Source organism: Fringilla coelebs, assembly GCF_963513975.1.
Source record: "Fringilla coelebs genome assembly, chromosome: 5".
NCBI classification, from domain to species: domain Eukaryota; kingdom Metazoa; phylum Chordata; class Aves; order Passeriformes; family Fringillidae; genus Fringilla; species Fringilla coelebs.
Window position 1 is genome coordinate 70,601,079 of NC_140033.1, and position 20,204 is coordinate 70,621,282.

Sequence of the window (20,204 nt, forward strand, 5' to 3'; positions counted from 1 at the left end):
CAGTTGCTGTAAAAGTATTTTAGCTGCTGTCACCTTCTCTTGTCAGCAAAACATTGTGCTCAAATACCTTTTGCTTGTACTATGGTTCCATTGTTTATTCATGACAGATAACTCATACATAAATGATAAGCACAATAAATGATAAGGGTATCTTACTAAATTGTCTTCCCACTGTGTATGTGAGGGAAGGTAAGTGGACAGAATAAGATATTTTTACATTTTTAGATGCTAAGGAGAATTAATTGGAGTCTTTTGATGAGAGAAAAATAGATACAGATATTTTGTCTTTTGGAGAGGAGTTTATGTCTCCTCACGTCCTCATTTCCTGGCAGTAAATGTCTGTAGGTTGGAATACTTGTGTAAAAAGAATGTAATGAGAGAATAAGGCACTTAAAATACCAGTAAAAGTTATGTATTTTACATGGAGTGGGATGGGGGGAAACAAAACATCAGGGCTCTTGTTTTTGCAGGCCATTTACTCAGCCATGGTTGAAAATAATCTCTTCATTAATTCTCATGGTTACAATTAAAGCCCCATTTCACTGAGATTATTGTTTGACTAACTCCATGGGGAGAGGGGTCATCTCTGCTTGGAACTGAATATGAATCACATTATGGATAAAATGTAAATTTGTGATAAAATTCCCTTGCAAATACCAAGTTGTGAGGCTTAATATGAGACAAACACTGTCATTTGTGCAGAGGGATCCAGCATTAAGGAGACTTTAAAATGTAAATAAATTAGGATCCTACCTCTGGATTAAATTTCCAAACTCTAATAATTACATAGGAATAACAGGCAGAAAGGTCACAGCTAAGCAGAGATCATTTGTTGCCATCTCAGTGGCTGCCAGAACTGTCCCTGCCTGTGTGTGCCATCCACTCTGTCCTCTCCTGAGATTATTGAGAGGCAAGTAGGAGCTTTGAAGGCAAACAAAACAGAGTTACTGAAATGAATGTAGCTGCTTTGGTGGGCAAAAAAGTGCCAGTTAAAAAGGACATTATTTCTGTCTGGCATTGAAGAAGAAAACTGAATTTCATCTGCAATTTTCACAGATAGGTGATGATCTACGTCAAGATATGTTGGTTCTGCAAATTATTCGCCTGATGGACAGCATTTGGCTCCAGGAGGGACTGGATATGCAAATGATCATTTACAGGTGTTTATCTACAGGGAAAGGACAAGGTCAGTCCTAAATTAGAAGAGGAGCCTTTGTTACATTATTCATATTTCATGTAAACAGTGGTATATAACATTTCTTTATTCTGCCTGTCTAGAACTCATTGGATTTTGTAGCAACTAGAATTTTCCAAAAGCCTCAACACTGTCAGCTTGCAAAACATTCCTAAATTCACACATCAAAAAGAGGGCTTTGGAGAAAATTGGCCATAGCTACTGAAGTTTTAATCCAGCATAGTCTTACATAGATGCTTAAATGAGCCTGGATGCATGTGGCTACACAAAATACCTGCAGACAAGTGATGACAGCTTTGTGCTGTTGATTTTGAAATATTACTCTTGTGATTTATGTTGCTTAGGGCAGGCCTGACTCATCTGAAAGCTCTATTTCTCTCTTTTATGGTTGTTGTAGCAGAGCTGTAGCAGGGATACCAATTGCTTGCTGTAGAAATCTGCTGACAGCAGTAAGCTGCCTATATTTCCCTGACCAAATCTTCTACTGGAAATAATCCTAGCTCAAAGAGAAGGCTGATGTATCCAGATTACCTGCTGTACAAAAGCTATTAAAATAGAAAAAATAAAAGCAAATCGTTGCTCTCTGAGTGAACATGAGAGAGGAGGAATGATCTAAAGGAAATAAAAGTATAGATGAGTTCAGACACAAGGCATGTGGTGGTGGTGGTGACCTGGAAAAATCTCCTCCCTTCTTTGTGGGATGGGAATCAAAGCTTGAAAGCTTCTGCTTCAAAGGCAGATAATACAAGAATACTATTTCAGGACATGACATTATATATAGACTCTTCTATATACTAATGCTTAATTTGATGTTTGCCAAGAGAGATACAGGGATCATCTGCAAATAATGTTCTCTCCCTGACAGTCTCTTCCTTCCAGCATCATAGCAGCCAAACCCCCTCAGTGTCTCACAGATTTTAAATATGTCCTTCCTTACGAGTTCACATCAGTGCTAAGATAATTGATTCACAGTTAATTATTAAGGATAAAGATTTACAGTTAATTATTAAGGATAAAGTGACATGCCTGTGGTCACATAGGGCACACGTAGCCAAACCTTGGGGAGGTTTGGGTACACAGTTTTTCCAGTCCTAGGCTCATGACTTCCTCCATGGCCACCTTTCCCACACAAGGCGGGTGGGAGGTGGTAATTTCATGGTTGTGCAAACACAGAAATCCCTTTTCACTGAAATTCACTGAAAAATGTCACTGTAATTCAGCGAAAAGTGAATAAAGCTTTGGTAGAATTCCACTTTCCAGGCATGGTGGAGTAGAGGAGTCTGTCACCAAGTGAAATCCTACAGAAAGTCCTCCCTGTGCTGCAGAGTAGCAGGGTGACATGCCAGGGGACCACACATGGGGACAGGCATGGAAAGCCAGCTCTCAGGAACAAAAACAGGAGTTAAGTGCATGCAGTAGAGACAGAGGATTCAGGTGAAGCCTTGCAAAATACCTGGCTCCTCTCTGCACCTCAGAGTCCCACTCTGTGACACGCTGGATCAGTCCCACTGAATTTCTGAACAGCCCAGGATCCTTTCTCCAAGCTGTGATCAGCATCACATAGTCCAGAATAATTTCTGCACCTTTCTAGACAATAAATACATATGAAACAATATATATAAATATATAAAAATATACATATATAATATATAAAATATCTAAAATACTATAATTTTAGTATAATAATATAATAATATAATATTATGATAATATAATATAGCAATAACAATATAATAAAATAAAATAATATAATAATATAGAATATTATATTTTATATATAGTATAGTAAATATCTATAGTAATATTTTATATATAACATATAATATAGTAAATATAATTGTATTTTATATATAATATAGTAAAATATAATTATTATAATATACATATATTTATACTATTATATATATTATATGTATTATGTATAAGTAGATATATTGTATTATATTATATTATGTATTATATATTATACAATATATATAGTATTTATATAGATTAGTAAATATCAGATCCTACTTCTTAATTTTTTTACTTTTGGGGATATTCTACCCACTTTGAATCTTGCTAAATTGTTCACCTTGGTGGTACTTTGAGGCAGTTATTTCCACACTGTTATTATTGATGATTTTATTTCTCCTTCACAGAACTGCCCCTTTCCACACAGTGCCCTTTATTTCTAATTTCCAAAGAGCAAGATTAAAATAATATATATATATATTGTTCTATATTTTGTGCTGCATTCATTATTTTTAAGCTTTTAACTCATGTTGTACTTATTTATTTATTTTTATCTTTTAACTTATTTATTATTTCTTTTTAACTTATTTATTTATTATTTCTTTTTAAACTTATTTATTTATTATTCATTTTAAACATTCATTTTTTTAACCTATTTACTTATTTTTAGCTTTGAACTTCATGGGTTTTGGGGGTTTTTTTTCCAGCATGGAATGATCAAACAAAAGGAAATACACATTGTTTTTCTGTGCTTTTAAAGTTGAGGATTTTTCATGCAAACTCTTTTCCATCTGATTAGGACTGGTGCAGATGGTCCCAGATGCTACCACGCTAGCAAAGATCCACAGGGAGTCTGGGCTGATAGGACCACTGAAAGAAAACACAATTAAAAAATGGTTTCACCATCACCATCCTCTGGAATCAAGTTACCAAGAGGTAACATCATAATGAAGCTTATTACACATTTCATGCTATGCCATGGGGGGAAAAAAAAGAACCAAATTACAGCAGGCAGCAAAATCGAGTGGCTCAGACACGAGACAAACAAGTCTCATGCAGAGAAACCAGGGAATCCACTTAAGTGCCCCTCTCTAGCTAAGGAAATATTGCTTTTTATCAGGTGCATGCTATTACATTTTCTGTAAACGTGTGTCATAAAGATGTTTTGAAATTTAGTTGCAAAGTGAAGAGAAATTGAAATAGAAATTGTCTTGAACTCAGGAAAAAAAAATAAAAATTTAGGTCAGCTCTTTAAATTCTTTATTTTATATAAACCCCCTAAAGTCCTGGCAGATTTCCTGTATTTAGGAAAGACCATGCCAATACCTAGAGTTTCAGAAAGCTTCTTTATCAAAACTACCTTGTCATAGTTGAAATAAGAAGCTCATGCTTTTCATATCACTTCTTCCTATGGGATCCTATGGTAGGCACCTGATTTTATGAAACTAGTGTTCTACATGAGCCAAAAAATTGTAAATTTTATGTATAGAAGCAAAAGTTTTCCAAGAAAATCTTTCTATCAATTCCTTTCTTTCTATAAATTCTGTTACATTTTCTGTAAACGTGTGTCATAAAGATGATTTGAAATTTAGTTGCAAAGTGAAGAGAAATTGAAATAGAAATTGTCTTGAACTCAGGAAAAAAAAAAAATTTAGGTCAGCTCTTTAAATTCTTTATTTTATATAAACCCCCTAAAGTCCTGGCAGATTTCCTGTATTTAGGAAAGACCAGGCAAGTTACCTAAAGTTTCAGAAAGCTGTTTTATCCAAACCACCTTGTCATAGTTGAAATAAGAAGCTCATGCTTTTCATATCACTTCTTCCTATGGGATCCCATGGTAGGCACCTGATTTTATGAAACTAGTGATCTGCATGAGCCAAAAAAATTTGTAAATTTTATGTATAGAAGCAAAAATTGTAAATTTTATGTATAGAAGCAAAAGTTTTCCAAAGAAATCTTTTTATCAATTCCTTTCTTTCTTATCAATTCCTTGTTGGGTGATCATGTTCTGAGGCCCCTGAAAAAATTTTCAATGTTTGTGTTCCTGGGACAATTTTTATAATCATTTTTCAGTGTAAATGATAAATAAGGGGCCAAAATTTTAAATTTAAAGGAGTGCTTTGAGAATTTAGCACTCTGAGAGTGAAATACTTTTCTAGCAGTTGGTTAGCAGATGTTTGGTAAATTTCAGTCATATGTTTGGTAAATTTTAGTAATTTTGTAATTATTCCATAGGCATTTTCCCATCCACATTTTGACTGCAAACACTTGAATTCCTCATATATCATTTGATTCTATTAAACAGGAGCAATCTGTGTAGAATGGAGTTTTTTTACAAGTTTGTGTGTTTACAGTTTTATGGTAGAAGTGTAGACAACATTTCAATTCCAAAGTGAAGCACTGCTAGTTATTGAGTAAAAACTTGATTTCTTGCTGCAGCTGCTGTTTGTAAAAAATACCATTCATGTGGAATATTCTAAAACCAATTCCTACCTAATTTCTTCCAATTTTTTAAGTATATAAAATGCAGTCAGATCTGATTACATAGGAAATGCATAAAATTACTGCTATGCATTCCCTTTGTGCTTGCTAGTGAATGAACCTGCCTCTTTTTTTACCTCTTTTTTACTCCTTCATAATTTTTTACTCATACAGTACTGGATCTAAGGGGCTCAGAAAAGTGGTGCAGGACAAGCTTTAATATCCTCATTTTACAGTTGGGTGAACAAAATCACAGAAAGCTTAAGTGTTTTATCCAAGGTCATCACAGTGAGTAAGTAGCACAGTTGGACATAAAATTCAGCCAACTCTGGAGCTGTGGCCTAAGTTTTGCCATTGCAGGTGGCAACTTGCATCTCCAGGGAACTCCTGAAAGCCTAAAGAATCATTTGCCTTGGCTAATGTAGGTTTTGTCCAAAAAACATAAATATCTAGATTAGGATGGTTTGGGTTTGTGTATTACATTGTGATTTACATTCATGGGATATGAACTGAGTTCTGGAGAAAAAAAATCCATGTAGGTACCAAACGGTGCAGTGGTTGTAGAACAACCTGCTCCCTTCACAAAGCAAATTTGTGCATTATTTGTGCAAAATTATTTGCAAATAATTTCCTAACAGTTCTTTCTGCAGTATGATTGCAGAACACTGAACAGAAAATGCCAACTTCCTGCCAAGAGGCTTTTTTTTTTTTTTCCTTAAGCACCTTTTGCCTTAAAGTTTTCTGTAGACTCCCAGGTATCTTTAGAAAAACTCATGCATAAAATTGTGCTTGTGCTGTAACTTTGAAATCTTTGAGTGCCATCCCTATACCATTCCTACTCAGACCTGTCCCATGAATCTCTTTTCAAAATTGCCTAGTAAAATTTTAACAGGTTCAAAAGTTTTAACAGTTTGGGGTTTTTTAGCAGACTTAACAGGTCACCAACAAGGATAACATTGGTAAAATTACATTTTGTTAAAAAAAAAAATTATTTTTATTTTTAAAACATATTTATTTTATTTCATTGTTTTAAGACCATTTTTATTTGTTTATCACAATTATATCTGGATATTTCAATTAAGAGCTTTTGTTTTACTCACCAGGCCATAATGAATTTCTTTTATTCCTGTGCTGGCTGGTGTGTTGTTACCTTCATCCTGGGAGTCTGTGATCGACACAGTGACAACATCATGCTGACAAAAGCTGGACACATGTTCCACATCGATTTTGGAAGATTTTTGGGTCATGCACAGATGTTTGGAAGCATCAGAAGGTTGGTATCTATAGTAACACACAGTAAACTTTAAAGCAAGGTCTGAAATTTCACAGCCTTATCAACTCCCATAAAAAAAATACAAATGAGATTACATTTTATTTTTGTTTTCTTCCTGTATTTTCCAAAATAATGTGTTTTTATTGTTTCTTGAAACTTCTTAGAAGTGTAGGAAAGACTGGAAAAGGATTCAAAGATGTTGAAGATCCCTTTTCAGTGTAAAAGAAAACTGTAATTCCTTGTTTGTCAGGAATTTGAATGCTGTAGTTCAGTAGTGACCAGAATAGAAGAATTCTGATGTCCATTGCTTTTTTTTTCCCAACAGAGGAAGGTTCCTAAAATGGATCCAAATCCATTTATCCATCTAATTGACAACTTTCTTCCCATATTCAGAGAAGGAACCAAATTTTCCACATGGACATGGAGAATAATTAAATTATGCCTCTGTGGGTAAATTTGCAAACTTTTTCATTATCTTTAGAAGTTTCACATCAAACCACACTGAGCTCAGGGGCTGCTTTGCAAATATCTGGTTACCTTGGTAGGTGATGTACCTATGTCATGCTGAGGAGAAATCAAACAGTGTGAGCATGTTTCCATGTTCCTAATGTGAACATTTTATGAAGGAATGAATTGAAATGGAAAAAGGATAAGATAATGCCAGTATGCCCAAAACACAAAGGAGCTGTAACAGCAAAGTAAAAATGGATAAATGATCCCTTTTAGTGATGAGTAGTTGTATATGTGTTTCTTCCATGTTTTCTGAAAACTTCCAGAACAAGTATCAAAATTAAGTTTCAGCTAATTTCTTATTTATTTTTTGTTCTTTTTTTTTTTTTTCTGGTTAAGCTGGCCTTTTCCTGCTCCTGACTATCTCAGGGTGTTAGACAGACATAACAGCATGGGAGTATTGCTATGAGGGAAGCTGATGAGGATAATAAGTACTTCTAAGTCAAGCAGTCAAAAGATTTAGTTGCAGTGCTTAGAATTATCATCCATCATTCAAGATATGCACCCTTAATCCCCCTCATTTCCTGTGGAAAGAATAAAGCAGAGCAGAGTAATAAAAACATACTCATGCACACTCCTTGTCAAGGGCTGCATCCTTCTCCACAGCAAAACTCCTGTTGGAACCGAGCAGGAATTTCCTTGAGTAGTAATTTCACATAAACAAAAATTTCCTAGTTGAGTGAAAAACAGGATGGAGCACATATAAAAGGGGACACAACAACCAGATTTAAATGATGTATAGCAATAACAAAAAATAGATATTAATGTTACTGTTTTACAGCTCAGTTATACTATGCCTTCTTATGAAATCTATGAAAACTTAAAATATAATTCCACAAACATCAGCCTCTTTTCCCATTTCTCAATGCAGTGTGTTGCTTTTAAACTGCAGAATAAAATCAGGATCTCCCTTCATGGACTGCCCTCATGATTCCTTAGGAAAATTGGGTGTCCCACATAAGAACAGGTTGCAAACACCACGAGATAATCATTGTTTTCCTCAAGCCCACAAGAAACTGAGCAGATTCAGTATTCATGTTTGAGTGATACAGTATGAATGATTATTATTCTCATTAGTTGCACCTTCAAAAAATGTAACATTTTATTTGTAACACAGGGACATCACAAAATTCAGGTTCTCTCAAAAGTTGAAGCTCTCAGTGCTAGTTGTATCTACTCATTCCCACAAGGCAAGTCCTGAGACAGCTTTGGCCTCTGGTTTCATTAACAGCTCTTATGTTGCACTTTTATTTGAGTTCTTGTTAGATTTTTATTTGACTTCTTTTGCACTCCCAGAATATCATACTCTAAAATAATTTTGAAAAGACAGCAGCACAATGCTGCCAAACTAAGAATTCTTAGTGCTGACCCTTGGGGGGTGTTGTACAGTAAATATTTTACATACATTTCTGGGGGTCTGTAGGAGCTTTAAAGAATGCAAAGCATCTGATGCAAATCCCTCTACACAGATCATACAAACCTTCTTTGTGTGTGAGTCTAAAATGAAATCTATGCAGATCTATGCCCAAAGTGTATAAAACAATCATTCCTTACAGAGCTTTGCAAGCTGATTGCCACAGCTGTCCATTCCTGCTCTCAGGGAGTGCTCTTTGCCATTACAAAAATCTAATTCCTCATAAAACTTCCTGAGGATAGGTCCTGTGCAGCATCCAGTCCTATTTCCAAGGGAAGTGAAGTTCCAGGAGTGCTTTGGCAGCACGTGGGCTGCAGCTCTTCTGTCACACCCAGTCTGAGTCTCCAGAGAACCTGCTGGAGCTGACACATTCATCCAGTCACGCTCACTTCTGCATTCCTGGCTGTGAAGACCAGAAAAAGGGGATTAGTAAACTTCTCTACTTCCTGCCCTCATCTTTAAATGATATCCCATAAATCTGCTCAGTTTTGGTTTCAAGTCAAAAATCAGTTCTTCCTGATGTGAGAGAAGACAAATCAGGAATTTTCTTTCTACATCTGCCTTCACAGTGCAGAAAATACTTTAAATAATACCAATAACCCATCTTTCCTTGGATCTATGGTGGCTTGTGCAGGCTGACCTAGAACAGAGGCTGGGCAGAGTCCCAGAATAAAACAGGGATTTATTCACAGGATCTCCTCCATGGACCCACCTTGGGCAGCACCAGAGCCCAGCCAGGGCTGCACCCAAGATGACCCAAAATGGCCCCAAAATGCCCGGCCGGGCACGGGGTCTCTCCCTGGGATCAGCTCTGCTCCATTTGCACCTTGCAGTTCATTGTCCCATCCCAGCTTTAGCCCCTGCAGTCCCACCCTGCTTGTTTTTCTCTCTGCAGCCCACGGGGTTTGTGCTCCTGGGCTGAGATTTGGCTCATTTGTCCTTGGTGCCCAGCTGGAGCAGGAATTGTTTTGTCTCCCTGCTCTGTGCACAGAGCTCACCATGCCCTGATGTAGAGCTCAGACCCACACACTAAAGCAGCACAGAACCTGAAAAATATAAATGCTAAAACCTGAGGCATCATCTAGAGCTAATATTTCAGAAGTGTTAGAGGGAGACTTATGATCTATCTAACCAATAGCATAGTAACAGAGAGCTTGGCAGAAGAATTATTCCCAAAGTCCCATAGGGAACTTTCCTGCTGAACCATGAGATTTCATTACCTTCTCTTCCTTTTTTTTTTTTTTTAATTGCACTGAATGACACCTTCTGCTAGCAGTAATAAAATGCTCCTTTCCTTCTCTAACCAAGCCTCCACTTTTGACCCTACATTCCTCCAAAACAGGCAAGTCTGCAGGTACATTTCAAACTGTACAAAGAAATATTTCTTGTTTAATTTCTTTGTATAACTGCCTTATTCTTCATCTATTGAGTGTCCTGTGGGAATCATCTCAGACCCACTCCCACATAAATAGGTGTAATGTTATTAAAGGATGTCATCCAAGACTAGGTCAGTCCTGATCAGGTGGTTTGGAAGAAGGTGTCTGGCTCATGGTTGTACCTGCCATGCTTTGCTCACCTTTGTTTTCTCCCTTTCAGTTCTGACCAGCTCCTTTTGAACATTCCTTCCTTGGTGAATTAAGCAGCCAGAAATTTATTTAAATCCTGTGCTAACTGAACTAATCCAAAATTCAGCAGTCAATCACATCCTCCCCTTCACCAGTCACTTCCAGCTCTGCCATCTCTCATTTTCCACTGGGTGATGTGCAGTGTGGGACCTGGGGCAGGACACAAAGTGCTGCAGCTCAGGGCACACTGCAAATCCACCTTTTGATAACATCAGGGTCCGTTCTTTTCCTTCAGAACCCAGTCATCCTGATTACCCCCAGCACTCACTGGCCTTTTCATTTCCCTGATCTGAATCACTGAGACCCTCTTGTCTCTTTGCCAAACTAATCCTGGCTCTTGGCATGGCTTTCCCAGAATTTAAATCTGCTAAGCTGGTTTTCTTCTACAAAGTTAATTACTACAGGCAGCCTGACCATTCCTTTGGGAAATTCCAGTTATTAGGGAAGTTCCAAAAATATGGGAAAATTATGTTTCCCACACTTTCTTCCTAGGTTGGTGTTTTATTATATTGAGAAGGATTTCAGAATATCTGAGTATATAGAAATGTAGTGCCTCTTTTTATTTTAAACTTAACACGTTTCATTTTTAGTGTTAACAACCTAAAATGTGTGTTAATGTCTCACTAGAAGTGCTGATTAAAAAAAAAAATCTTTTCAGGTATTTCTTTCTAAAACAGAAATGTGGGGATGTGGACACGGAAAATAAGTTCTATCTGCATTTTTGATTGTATTGTATCAAATTTTGCTCTCTTTTTTCCTTAAAAAATGAAAAATGGGGAAGAAGGAAGAATTTGATAATAACACATTTTACTTTTTGCTTTTTACCCTTTTAAAACTTTATTTAGAGTACCCACATAAAGTCAAAAACTTGAAAGCACAATCACTTTTGTTTTCTAATTTTGTGTATGAAACCTTGTACCAACCTGTATTAGATGTTGAAAGATTTTAGTGGGTATTTTCAGTGTTAAGAATTCATTGTCTGCAGTTTATATTTATTTTTCTGACTTGATAGGTCTGGATTTATTGCTTTCTGTGAAATGGTAACTCCTAATTCTTTGCCACTATTCACATTCAGCACCTCCTCTATGCCACCATCCAAAATTCTCTGCCTGCAACCCTGGAAAGATTTCATTCAATGATTTAAAGAACCTTAGCAGCCCAAATGATCTTACAAGATTATAGAGATGTTTAAATCCTGCCATCCACATAAAGAATGAAAGAGGGAAAATGCATAAAAACCTGTGGCTCAGATGCCTTTCCTTTCCTTTCCTTTCCTTTCCTTTCCTTTCCTTTCCTTTCCTTTCCTTTCCTTTCCTTTCCTTTCCTTTCCTTTCCTTTCCTTTCCTTTCCTTTCCTTTCCTTTCCTTTCCTTTCCTTTCCTTTCCTTTCCTTTCCTTTCCTTTCCTTTCCTCTTTCCTCTTTCCTCTTTCCTCTTTCCTCTTTCCTCTTTCCTCTTTCCTCTTTCCTCTTTCCTCTTTCCTCTTTCCTCTTTCCTCTTTCCTCTTTCCTCTTTCCTCTTTCCTCTTTCCTCTTTCCTCTTTCCTCTTTCCTCTTTCCTCTTTCCTCTTTCCTCTTTTCTCTTTTCTCTTTCCTCTTTCCTCTTTCCTCTTTTCTCTTTTTCCTCTTTCCTCTTTCCTCTTTCCCCTTTCCTTTCCTTTTTCCTTTCCTTTTTCCTTTCCTTTCCCCCTCTTGTGGAGGGAATTCAACTGAAATGCTTTGAAATCAGAGTAAATTATGTTCACTGCTTGCTTCATAGCTCCATTTATATTTTTTTTGTTATCCTTTTTTAAGACAATCAAGGGAGGCACTGTTTTTCCATACAGTGTCTGTGTGGATTTGACCATATCCAGTCCTGTTCATGCAAGAGCCTTGTTCTTCCTGTTGAATTGAGTTTCCTGGATAACAGTTCTTGTCTGCTCCAGCTCTCAGAATTCTTTTTGGCTTCTCCTTCACTCCAAGAGTGACATAAACTGCTTTCCTGTCTTCGCTTTCTTGAAGGAGTTATCAGCTATTCCTGTTAATAATCATGTGGGCTGGAGAAGCTGCTTGATGCTTCCAGAGCAATCAGCAGAATTCCCTCTGCTTTGGGAGACTGGCTGTACATGAGGTGTTTAATTGACTTTTCATCAAATTCCCCTCCTCTCTTCTCTTCCCTCTTCTCATTCTATTAGCCACCCTGAGACTTTTTTGTAGGATATGGCTCCAGAGATGGAAGTTTAACAAGAAAACGGAAAGAAAAGGGGGAAAGACATCCTGGTCACTGTCCATTTTGATTATGCTTTTATTTGCTATCCTTTTCAAGTGTAACTGTTCATAGGGATGTGTATTTTCTCCTCCCTGCTCCCATCAGAGCATTGTGTTGTATCACCCCTTTTTCTGAGAGCTTTCTATACACAATTTTTTATGTTCAAAGGAGCTGTTCTCACATGCACTCAAACATACATTTATATTCAGGGGAAGCTCTTCTCATACACAGTCAAGTATACATCAAGCACTTTTAAATTAATCTCTGTTTCTTGGTCTTCTTTCTTTTTTCTTTTTCTTTTGCTTGTTGTGCACACTACCCCTTTGTCCTTCATCCTTAACTGGAAAGCATGCTGATGTATTTACTTCACGTAGGATTTCATCCCCTGCCCCGAGGAATTTCTTTGCAATTCAATTTCTTCATCACTGGTTTATTTCTCTGTTTTGCCTGGTGATATACAAATGCCCTGCAACCATCTATTACTGTGTTTTCTAAATATCCATCTCATACTGAAAAGGCCTGTTAGCTGAATATTCCATGGGTAGGGCTTATGTACTGTTCTGTTCTTTTCCCACTTGTTCTGTTTCTTTTAAGGCACCTCTTAGGTCCCACTTTTAAAATCTTTTTCACTGCTGAGGGCCAGTCAGGACACACAAAGCAATTGTCCAACAATTTCTGTTAATAAGAGGAATTGCTGCAATCTCCTTGGGAATTAACTCCTAAGTGGTTCATCAATAGGGTTAGTAATAAACTCTAGCAAACACAGAAAATGTGATAGTCCTAGAAAATGGTAGATAAGGCACTGGGAATGCTGAACTGAGCACTGGCAAATGTGGGTATTGAAGGGTGGAAAGGATTGAGCTCCAGCTGGATGTTGTTTTGCAGTCTGATTGCTGGTGACCGAGTGCAGGCTGCTTTAGCTGTGTCTGTCAGAGTGGAGGAGCCCAGCTCAGCTCAAAGGACACAGGGGAGCTTCCCAACCAGTCAGTGTTGGCAACAGGACAGTGTCTGAAACTATTCAAGACATGTTCCTAAAGCAGAGCAGATCTTCTTTCAGGGAGGATCTTTTCAGGAATCTTCCAGCTAACTGCAGGGAATGGTTGAAATTCTGTGACCTGAGTGAATAAATTCTGTGCTTGGGAATAAATTCTCTGCTGTGGCAGAGCTGGGGATTGGAGTGAAATCCATCCAGAGGTGCCTCCAGGGACTTTCTGCATTCCCATGATGAGCCTTGCTCCATGGCAGGGTTCCAGATGGGTCCCTGTGGCAGCACCCTGCAGGTACTGGGTGTGTCCTAGGAGCTGTGTCCATGTGTGAGCTCAGCTGTCACCTGCCCTGTGACCTGTACTTGGAGGCACAGAGATTGTGGTGACAGGGAGTGGGACATATGGCAGGGTTCTGTCTGGATATTAAATCATATTTCCTGATGTTTCCACAGGCAGGTTTGTTTATTAATATGCCAGCTTTACTATTGCTTGACTTGTGACTCTTTATTGTTTAAATATTTCTTCTTTCTTGATGGGCAGCTATTTGTTAGTTATTTGTAAACACCTGAGTAGTGATTTTGATCAACAAATAACCACTTATGTCTTACAAATGATACTTTCAAGTGTTAAATTTGGAGATTGGTGCCACAAGTCTGTTGTAGAGGTGAAAGCCATAAAGGTGCTTCCCAGGGTGTCCCGGGGCTGCCTTGCTGCTGCCTTTAGCTGGGATGTGGGGCACGGGGCTGGCTGGGCAGGAGCAGCTGTGCAGGTCCCAGTGCTGCCCTGGAGCCACTCTGGGGGCACAGAGAAGGGGCTGTTTGTGGGCACAGAGTCAGTGGTGATTGGGGTGGGCTGTGCCCAATCAATCCCCCCGAATTGGCTCCAGCTGTGCAGGACAGGTGAGCAGCATTGAAGGGAACGAGCCCTGGAGTGCCCAGGGGCACTGACCAACCCCAGAGGGCACAGAGGGCACACAGGGGCACTGCATCAGCACCAGGGCAGAAAAGGCTGGGCTGGGGGACAAGGAGGGCAGATGCTGCAGCCTGCTGGAGTGGAATGGAGTTACTGTGTGTGGGCAGACACCTGAAGCCTTCTGGAGAGGTTTGGTGTTGCTGTGTTTGGGTTGAAGCCTTCTGAAATTGTGTGGCACTCTGAGTATTGTGGCTGTCTCAACTGTGGCATGTGCTATCAGCCACAATACAGGACCAGGTGGGATCAAATCTCTGGGATTCATCCACTCACCAGCTTCCATTGGCCTACAGAGAAAGGCATTTTAACAAACTCACGTTCCCTTGCACTCTCTGCAGGCAGAGGGGCACAAGTGAGCAGCTGCACTGATTCAATTTACAGGGAGAAATTCAATGTTAGCAGAAAAATCAACCAGAGCCCTTAGCTCAGGTGAGGATTGCAGCTTGTTTTCCTCTATATCCATTAAACATGATTAAATCTCAATGCCCCCAATTCAGTTACTGACAGGAACATGTAAATCTTTCAGAATAGGACAGTCCAACGAGTGGAATGCTGCTTTCATGGTTGATCAAAATAGTGGGCATGTTCAACACAGTGATTTGACTGAACAGCTAACATGGAGGTTGTGATAATAAAAAAATAGTATTGGCAAACTTGGTACACATAAAAGAATTAACTTAATGAATAAATAAGGCCATAAGAGTTTAAGAACAATTTACCTAAGGAATTCAGGAAAATACTTTCTAGTTTAATGCTTTTGCCTCTAAAAATAGACATTATATATATTTTTATTTATTTATTTATGTTATGAAATCTAGATCTATGATAGGAAATATATATATAATAAAAAAAACACCATGGGTAAAACTGCGATCAGAAATGAGACTTCAGATTTGTAGTTTGAAATCTTTTCTTGCAGTAGATATCTCAAACAGCAGCAGAAATGGCACAATAGAGGGTTAAAACTACGTAATGTGGTATAGGCCTGATAATTTAGTTTAAGAATGTAAGTAAAAAATATTAGATGCACATTTTAATTGCCCAGGACATGTAGGTTACTCAAGCCAAGGGTGCTCAGGGCATTGGGAAATCTTTCTGTGTTATGGGAATGAGGTCAGTTCTAAATTCAGACCACTTTACCCAAGGCTGTGTTCAGCTAAATCTTAAAACCTCCCAGGATAATCTTCCAAGGCAACTTGTTTCAATATTTACTTCTTCTCATAGTGAGGGTTTTTTTTTATTTTTTAATGGCAAGTCAGAACTTCAGCTGGTTCAGTTTTCTCTCTTATTTTTGCCTGGATCCATCTGTTTTAGAGCCTCCTGTAGATCCAAGAAAATCCCCTCTGGCCTCTTGAAAACCTTTTACCTCCTGGCTAAATAATCTCACGTTCCTCAGCCTCTCCTCACAGGCAAGTGCCACCATGATGTTGGTGACTGACTCCAGTTTAGTGACATCTTTCAGGTTTTGGCAGGGTATGAACTAATAAATGCTAAGTGGAATTCCTTTATATGTGGCATCTTTCAGTATTTTCATTATCACCCTTACAATGGGATAGAGAACGTGTTTGTTGATTTTTTTTGGTAGAGGCCCTTTGTACAAGGTTTTGGTTGTGGTGAAAGTTTGGATTAGCAGTTTTTTAGAAAGGGTTCTGAGAGTTTTACCACAGCCAAACGTGAGTTGATGATAAGATATTGGATAGAAAAGCTTGAAATTTGAAGTAATCCTTTTGCTTCACTTTGCACTTCCAGGGAAAACTTCCCCTGGAATATTTCTAGCATTTTACTTTTAGAAAAACAGAGATAAGGAGCCCAGGGAAATTAGAAGGAGTCTAGAAAAAAAGCAATTAAAATCATTGGACATCTGAAATACAAGCCCTGTGAGAAAAGGTGGAAGCAGTTGTCTGTAGAAGATTGTAGACATTGTAATAGTCTGCAAATACTTTAGAGGCTGCTGTAAGGAAGATGGGCTCTTCATGTTCCCTTAGGAAAGAACAAGAATTAATAAGATGAAAGCACAGCAAGAGTTAGATTAGGCATTAGGGGAAAAAATGCTGTGAGGGTCCCGAAACAGACTTCTTCTCCAACATCCCTATCAAATTTCTATCATAAAAATCTTTGAGAATAGGCTAAATAAGAATGCCAGAAGCATGTTTATGATCTTGTCCTGATAAGAAGAAAAATGGAGCATCTCTTGTGGCCCAGGAATATTTCTTTATGTTTGCTGGTGATGAATTGTGTTGTGTGGTTGCTCCCTGTTTCATTATTTAATATATAAAAGGAGTGCCATTGATTATGGCTTTTTACTGTGTCTACAAATGTCTGTGATTACTATGATTAAATATTTTCACTTGGCTTTAGAGAAATAAGCACTCATGTTCATTTATTTTGTGTTCTTCAATAAGCTTTTGGCTTTTGCTGCAAAGGATGTCAGCAGTCAAGCACTCCCTAAAAGCTTTTCCTATTTTATTGGATACATCTAAATTCCACATAGTCATGCTGAATATTATCAGTTTCTTCTGACTCAGACAAAATTATTTTAAAGCATTCAGGGAATACATGGGGGGCTTTGCTGCTGAGCAGCTGATTTTTAAATTTCAGAGTTCTCTGTGGTTTCTCACACACTGTCCATGTGAAAACTTGGACTACAACAGATTTATCTCATTATATTAATGAGTGTGACTTGGACTTTTCCATAAGTGCACTATTGGGAAGCTTAGATTGGAGCAAAGGTCATTTGTTGTTGGTTATCTCATGTGTTTTTTCCTGCTTAATATAAAAAGAAGTCAGTGTATCATTCTTGAATGTTCTGTACCATGAGATTCAGAGTAGGAAAAACTAAAACCATTGTTGACCTTACAAGCTTTGCTAATCAGTTTACTTCTAGTGCTTCCTATCAAATCCTGATGCTCTTACTGGTTTTCTTGGAATGCAGCATAATTCCAGCCCACAGTGAAGTCCCAGCAGATGTTCCCATCACCCCAGACCAAGTTTATTTTTGTGTGATGATCTCTTCATTTCCTTGAGGTTTCCTTTCTTTTCTCCCCTCTCATGATTTATCATCCAAACAGTCATAATCTCCAGAGGAACTGCAAAACACATTCCCATGAAAATCTTCAATCTCTAAAAGCAAAAAAAAAAAAAAGGATATAAAAAAGCAAAAAAAGAATAAACCCCCCATGAGTTTGCCTTGTTTCTCACTGAATGGCTTGAGTAAACTCTTTTGTCACAGCCATAGTAAAGTCTTTAAAGTCCAAGACTGCAATCAGACTCCATCATAAACAGGAGTATTGCTTTTTTGACTGATTTCTACTCTGAAACCAAAGGGTTCATTAATCTCATCTAGGGCTGTAGTGGGGGAAAGAGAAAAAGGAAAGAAAAGAGTAGGCAAGATGTGATAGGGTAGCTTTAATGATTTGGGGGGATTTATTGGCTGTACATCTTTGGTCAATCTCAAGCCATACTAGTTCTCTCAGTGAGGCTTTTCTTTTCTGAAAATAATGGTACCAGGCATTATAATTACACATAGAGGTCTTTCAGCAATGCTTCAATTCCATATTTCTTTAGCACACCATAAATAAGAAAAAAAAGGCTTTAGGTCTACAGAGATATGGTGAAAGGCTTTTACTTGGAAGTACTTCATCATAGCAGGTTTTTTTTAACTGATGCCAGGCATTTTTTCAGTTTGATGGAGGCAGCAAGTTGTGTCAATACAGATTTTAGGCCAGGGGACTCTTGTCCCATTGGCTGTTACACAGTCATTGGTCATCAAACATGCATATAAAGTATTGTAGGCCTTAGCTGTGATCTTGAGGTGATTTGGGTAAGAAGTATTTAATGTTTGGAACTTCTAGATAAGTCTGTGTGAGCAAGCTGTGTGATAGAGAGAGGTCCAGGTGAAGGCTGCTGTCACCAGGCCCTTGGATGCACTGCTCATACTCTGAATAAAAGCCAGAATGGGATGTGATCTTGGCAATCAGCCTGTTTAAGGTGTCCTGATTTAAATACAGAAATTCAGAGCTGCACCAGGGTGAGGTTCATTTGCACAGGCTTTGGTACATGCAACAACAGGGTTTGGTACATGCTTTTCTCCTTCTAGAGGCTGAAACAGCCTCAATTTGCTGATATAAATTTTCCCTTCATGATGGACAGCCACTGGACTTGGCTGTTTGTGATTTTGCTGGAGAATTTTCCCTTCTGGTTTATTATTTTCCAAAGGAGTTTGTGAAAACAGCGAGGAACATTTTACATCTGTGCACTGACATTCATCCTGTCAATTGGTTTTCCAGAATTCTTTATGATCTGTTCAGGGAGTGTCTCTTCCCACTGAAACTTTATTTTATAATGCTGTTGGGAGGAATGGCTGCGTTGTTCCTTCTAGTGGATCTTGTTTTCCATATTCTAAGTTTTCTCATATTCTTTTTTTTTTTTTTTAATTTACATTGCCATGTGCTCCCTTTGGGAACAGCCAGCTTATTTTCTGGAGCTTCAGCATCCAGGTTTTGCAGGGTTTACCTTGTGGGAGAGGCTCTGATATCAAAAGACCTTAAACAGAGCTGGAGAAATCTAATTCCTACATCATTTATTGTGTGTTGACAAGGAAGGACTGTCCTAATGCCCTAGAACTGAATATGTTCTGAAACAGATACTGAGAAATTTATAGATTAAAAAAAAAAATTACTGAGAAATTTGAGAACCTTGTAAAACTGATTTTAGTCATCCCACAAATAAAATTAATTTATAAATAATGCAAATATTAAATTATCAGTGGTGTGTTCACACAGATCCTTTAGCAACAACAGTAAGAGAAATGATTAATGTTGCAGTCATTCCATGATGGGGACGTTGGACCACAGCCCAACCCAGCGAAGTTAAACACTGCATTTCTTCCAGGAATGTAATTTCTGATTGCAGTATCTGTTTTCAGCTCAAGTGGCTCAGTGTGGGAGGTTTGGACTGGCTCAGAAAGGGCTGTGTTTCCCTGCTGTAATTGTGTCTCCATGCAGCTGGACATCAGAAATCAAATAGGAATTTTGAACAAAATGCAGCATATCTATAGTGGTAGTTTTTTGACTTGGAATATTTTAGCCTAAGAACCAATTTGGGGTTTAGACATTCTTGAGATGCTAAAATGCTTTCAAATCAGGATTTAGATTGGCCTTCTGTCCACAAATCAAGATGTTAGCATCGGTAATTTTATATATCTCTCTCTCTTTCCTATGGGCTTCAACAAATCGAATTTCATTATTCTAATTGTATCAATTTATTTAACACAATGTCTATTTTAATAATATTTCTTATTCAATATATTTATGTTCTATATTATAATATTAATGTATTATATTCTATATTATTAATATATTATATTCATGTATTATTAAATATATTTAAATACCACTGATAAAGAAGAATATAAAAGACAAATAAATGAAAGAGTGAAAGAAGGTTCTGGACAAACCTGAACTCTCAGAAATCAGTAACAGACACAGATTTGTAGTTCTTTGAGATCTCCAGCACAAAGCTACACAAAAACTGTGTAACAGTCACACTTTACCATAACCCTCCAAATCTGAACTCACATCTTATATCACACAGAAAAATGTAGATGGTAAGAATTTTTATTGTGGACCTTCATCATGCCCAGTAGTACTTTGCTGTATTGAATAATCTATTTTTTTAAAACCACCCTAGTGGTCTGCACTGCTTGGAGGTGAAATTCAGCCATGGGAGATGTGGATTCAGTGTTGGCTGCCGTGGAAGCCTTTCCAAACATAA

At 37.8% G+C, this 20,204-nt stretch overlaps 1 protein-coding gene across 1 annotated transcript in view; it reads left to right on the plus strand.

The window, feature by feature from the left end:
• The window catches only part of PIK3C2G (phosphatidylinositol-4-phosphate 3-kinase catalytic subunit type 2 gamma), a gene marked incomplete at both ends in the record, with an annotated part of 194,652 nt that overhangs the window by 118,102 nt on the left and 56,346 nt on the right, over window positions 1–20,204 (plus strand). Inside the window, 3 exons of the mRNA XM_084206328.1 lie at window positions 1,057–1,186; window positions 3,729–3,865; window positions 6,514–6,683. Of these exons, the coding sequence (XP_084062454.1) occupies window positions 1,057–1,186; window positions 3,729–3,865; window positions 6,514–6,683 (437 nt within the window). The remainder of the gene's footprint in view (window positions 1–1,056; window positions 1,187–3,728; window positions 3,866–6,513; window positions 6,684–20,204) is intronic.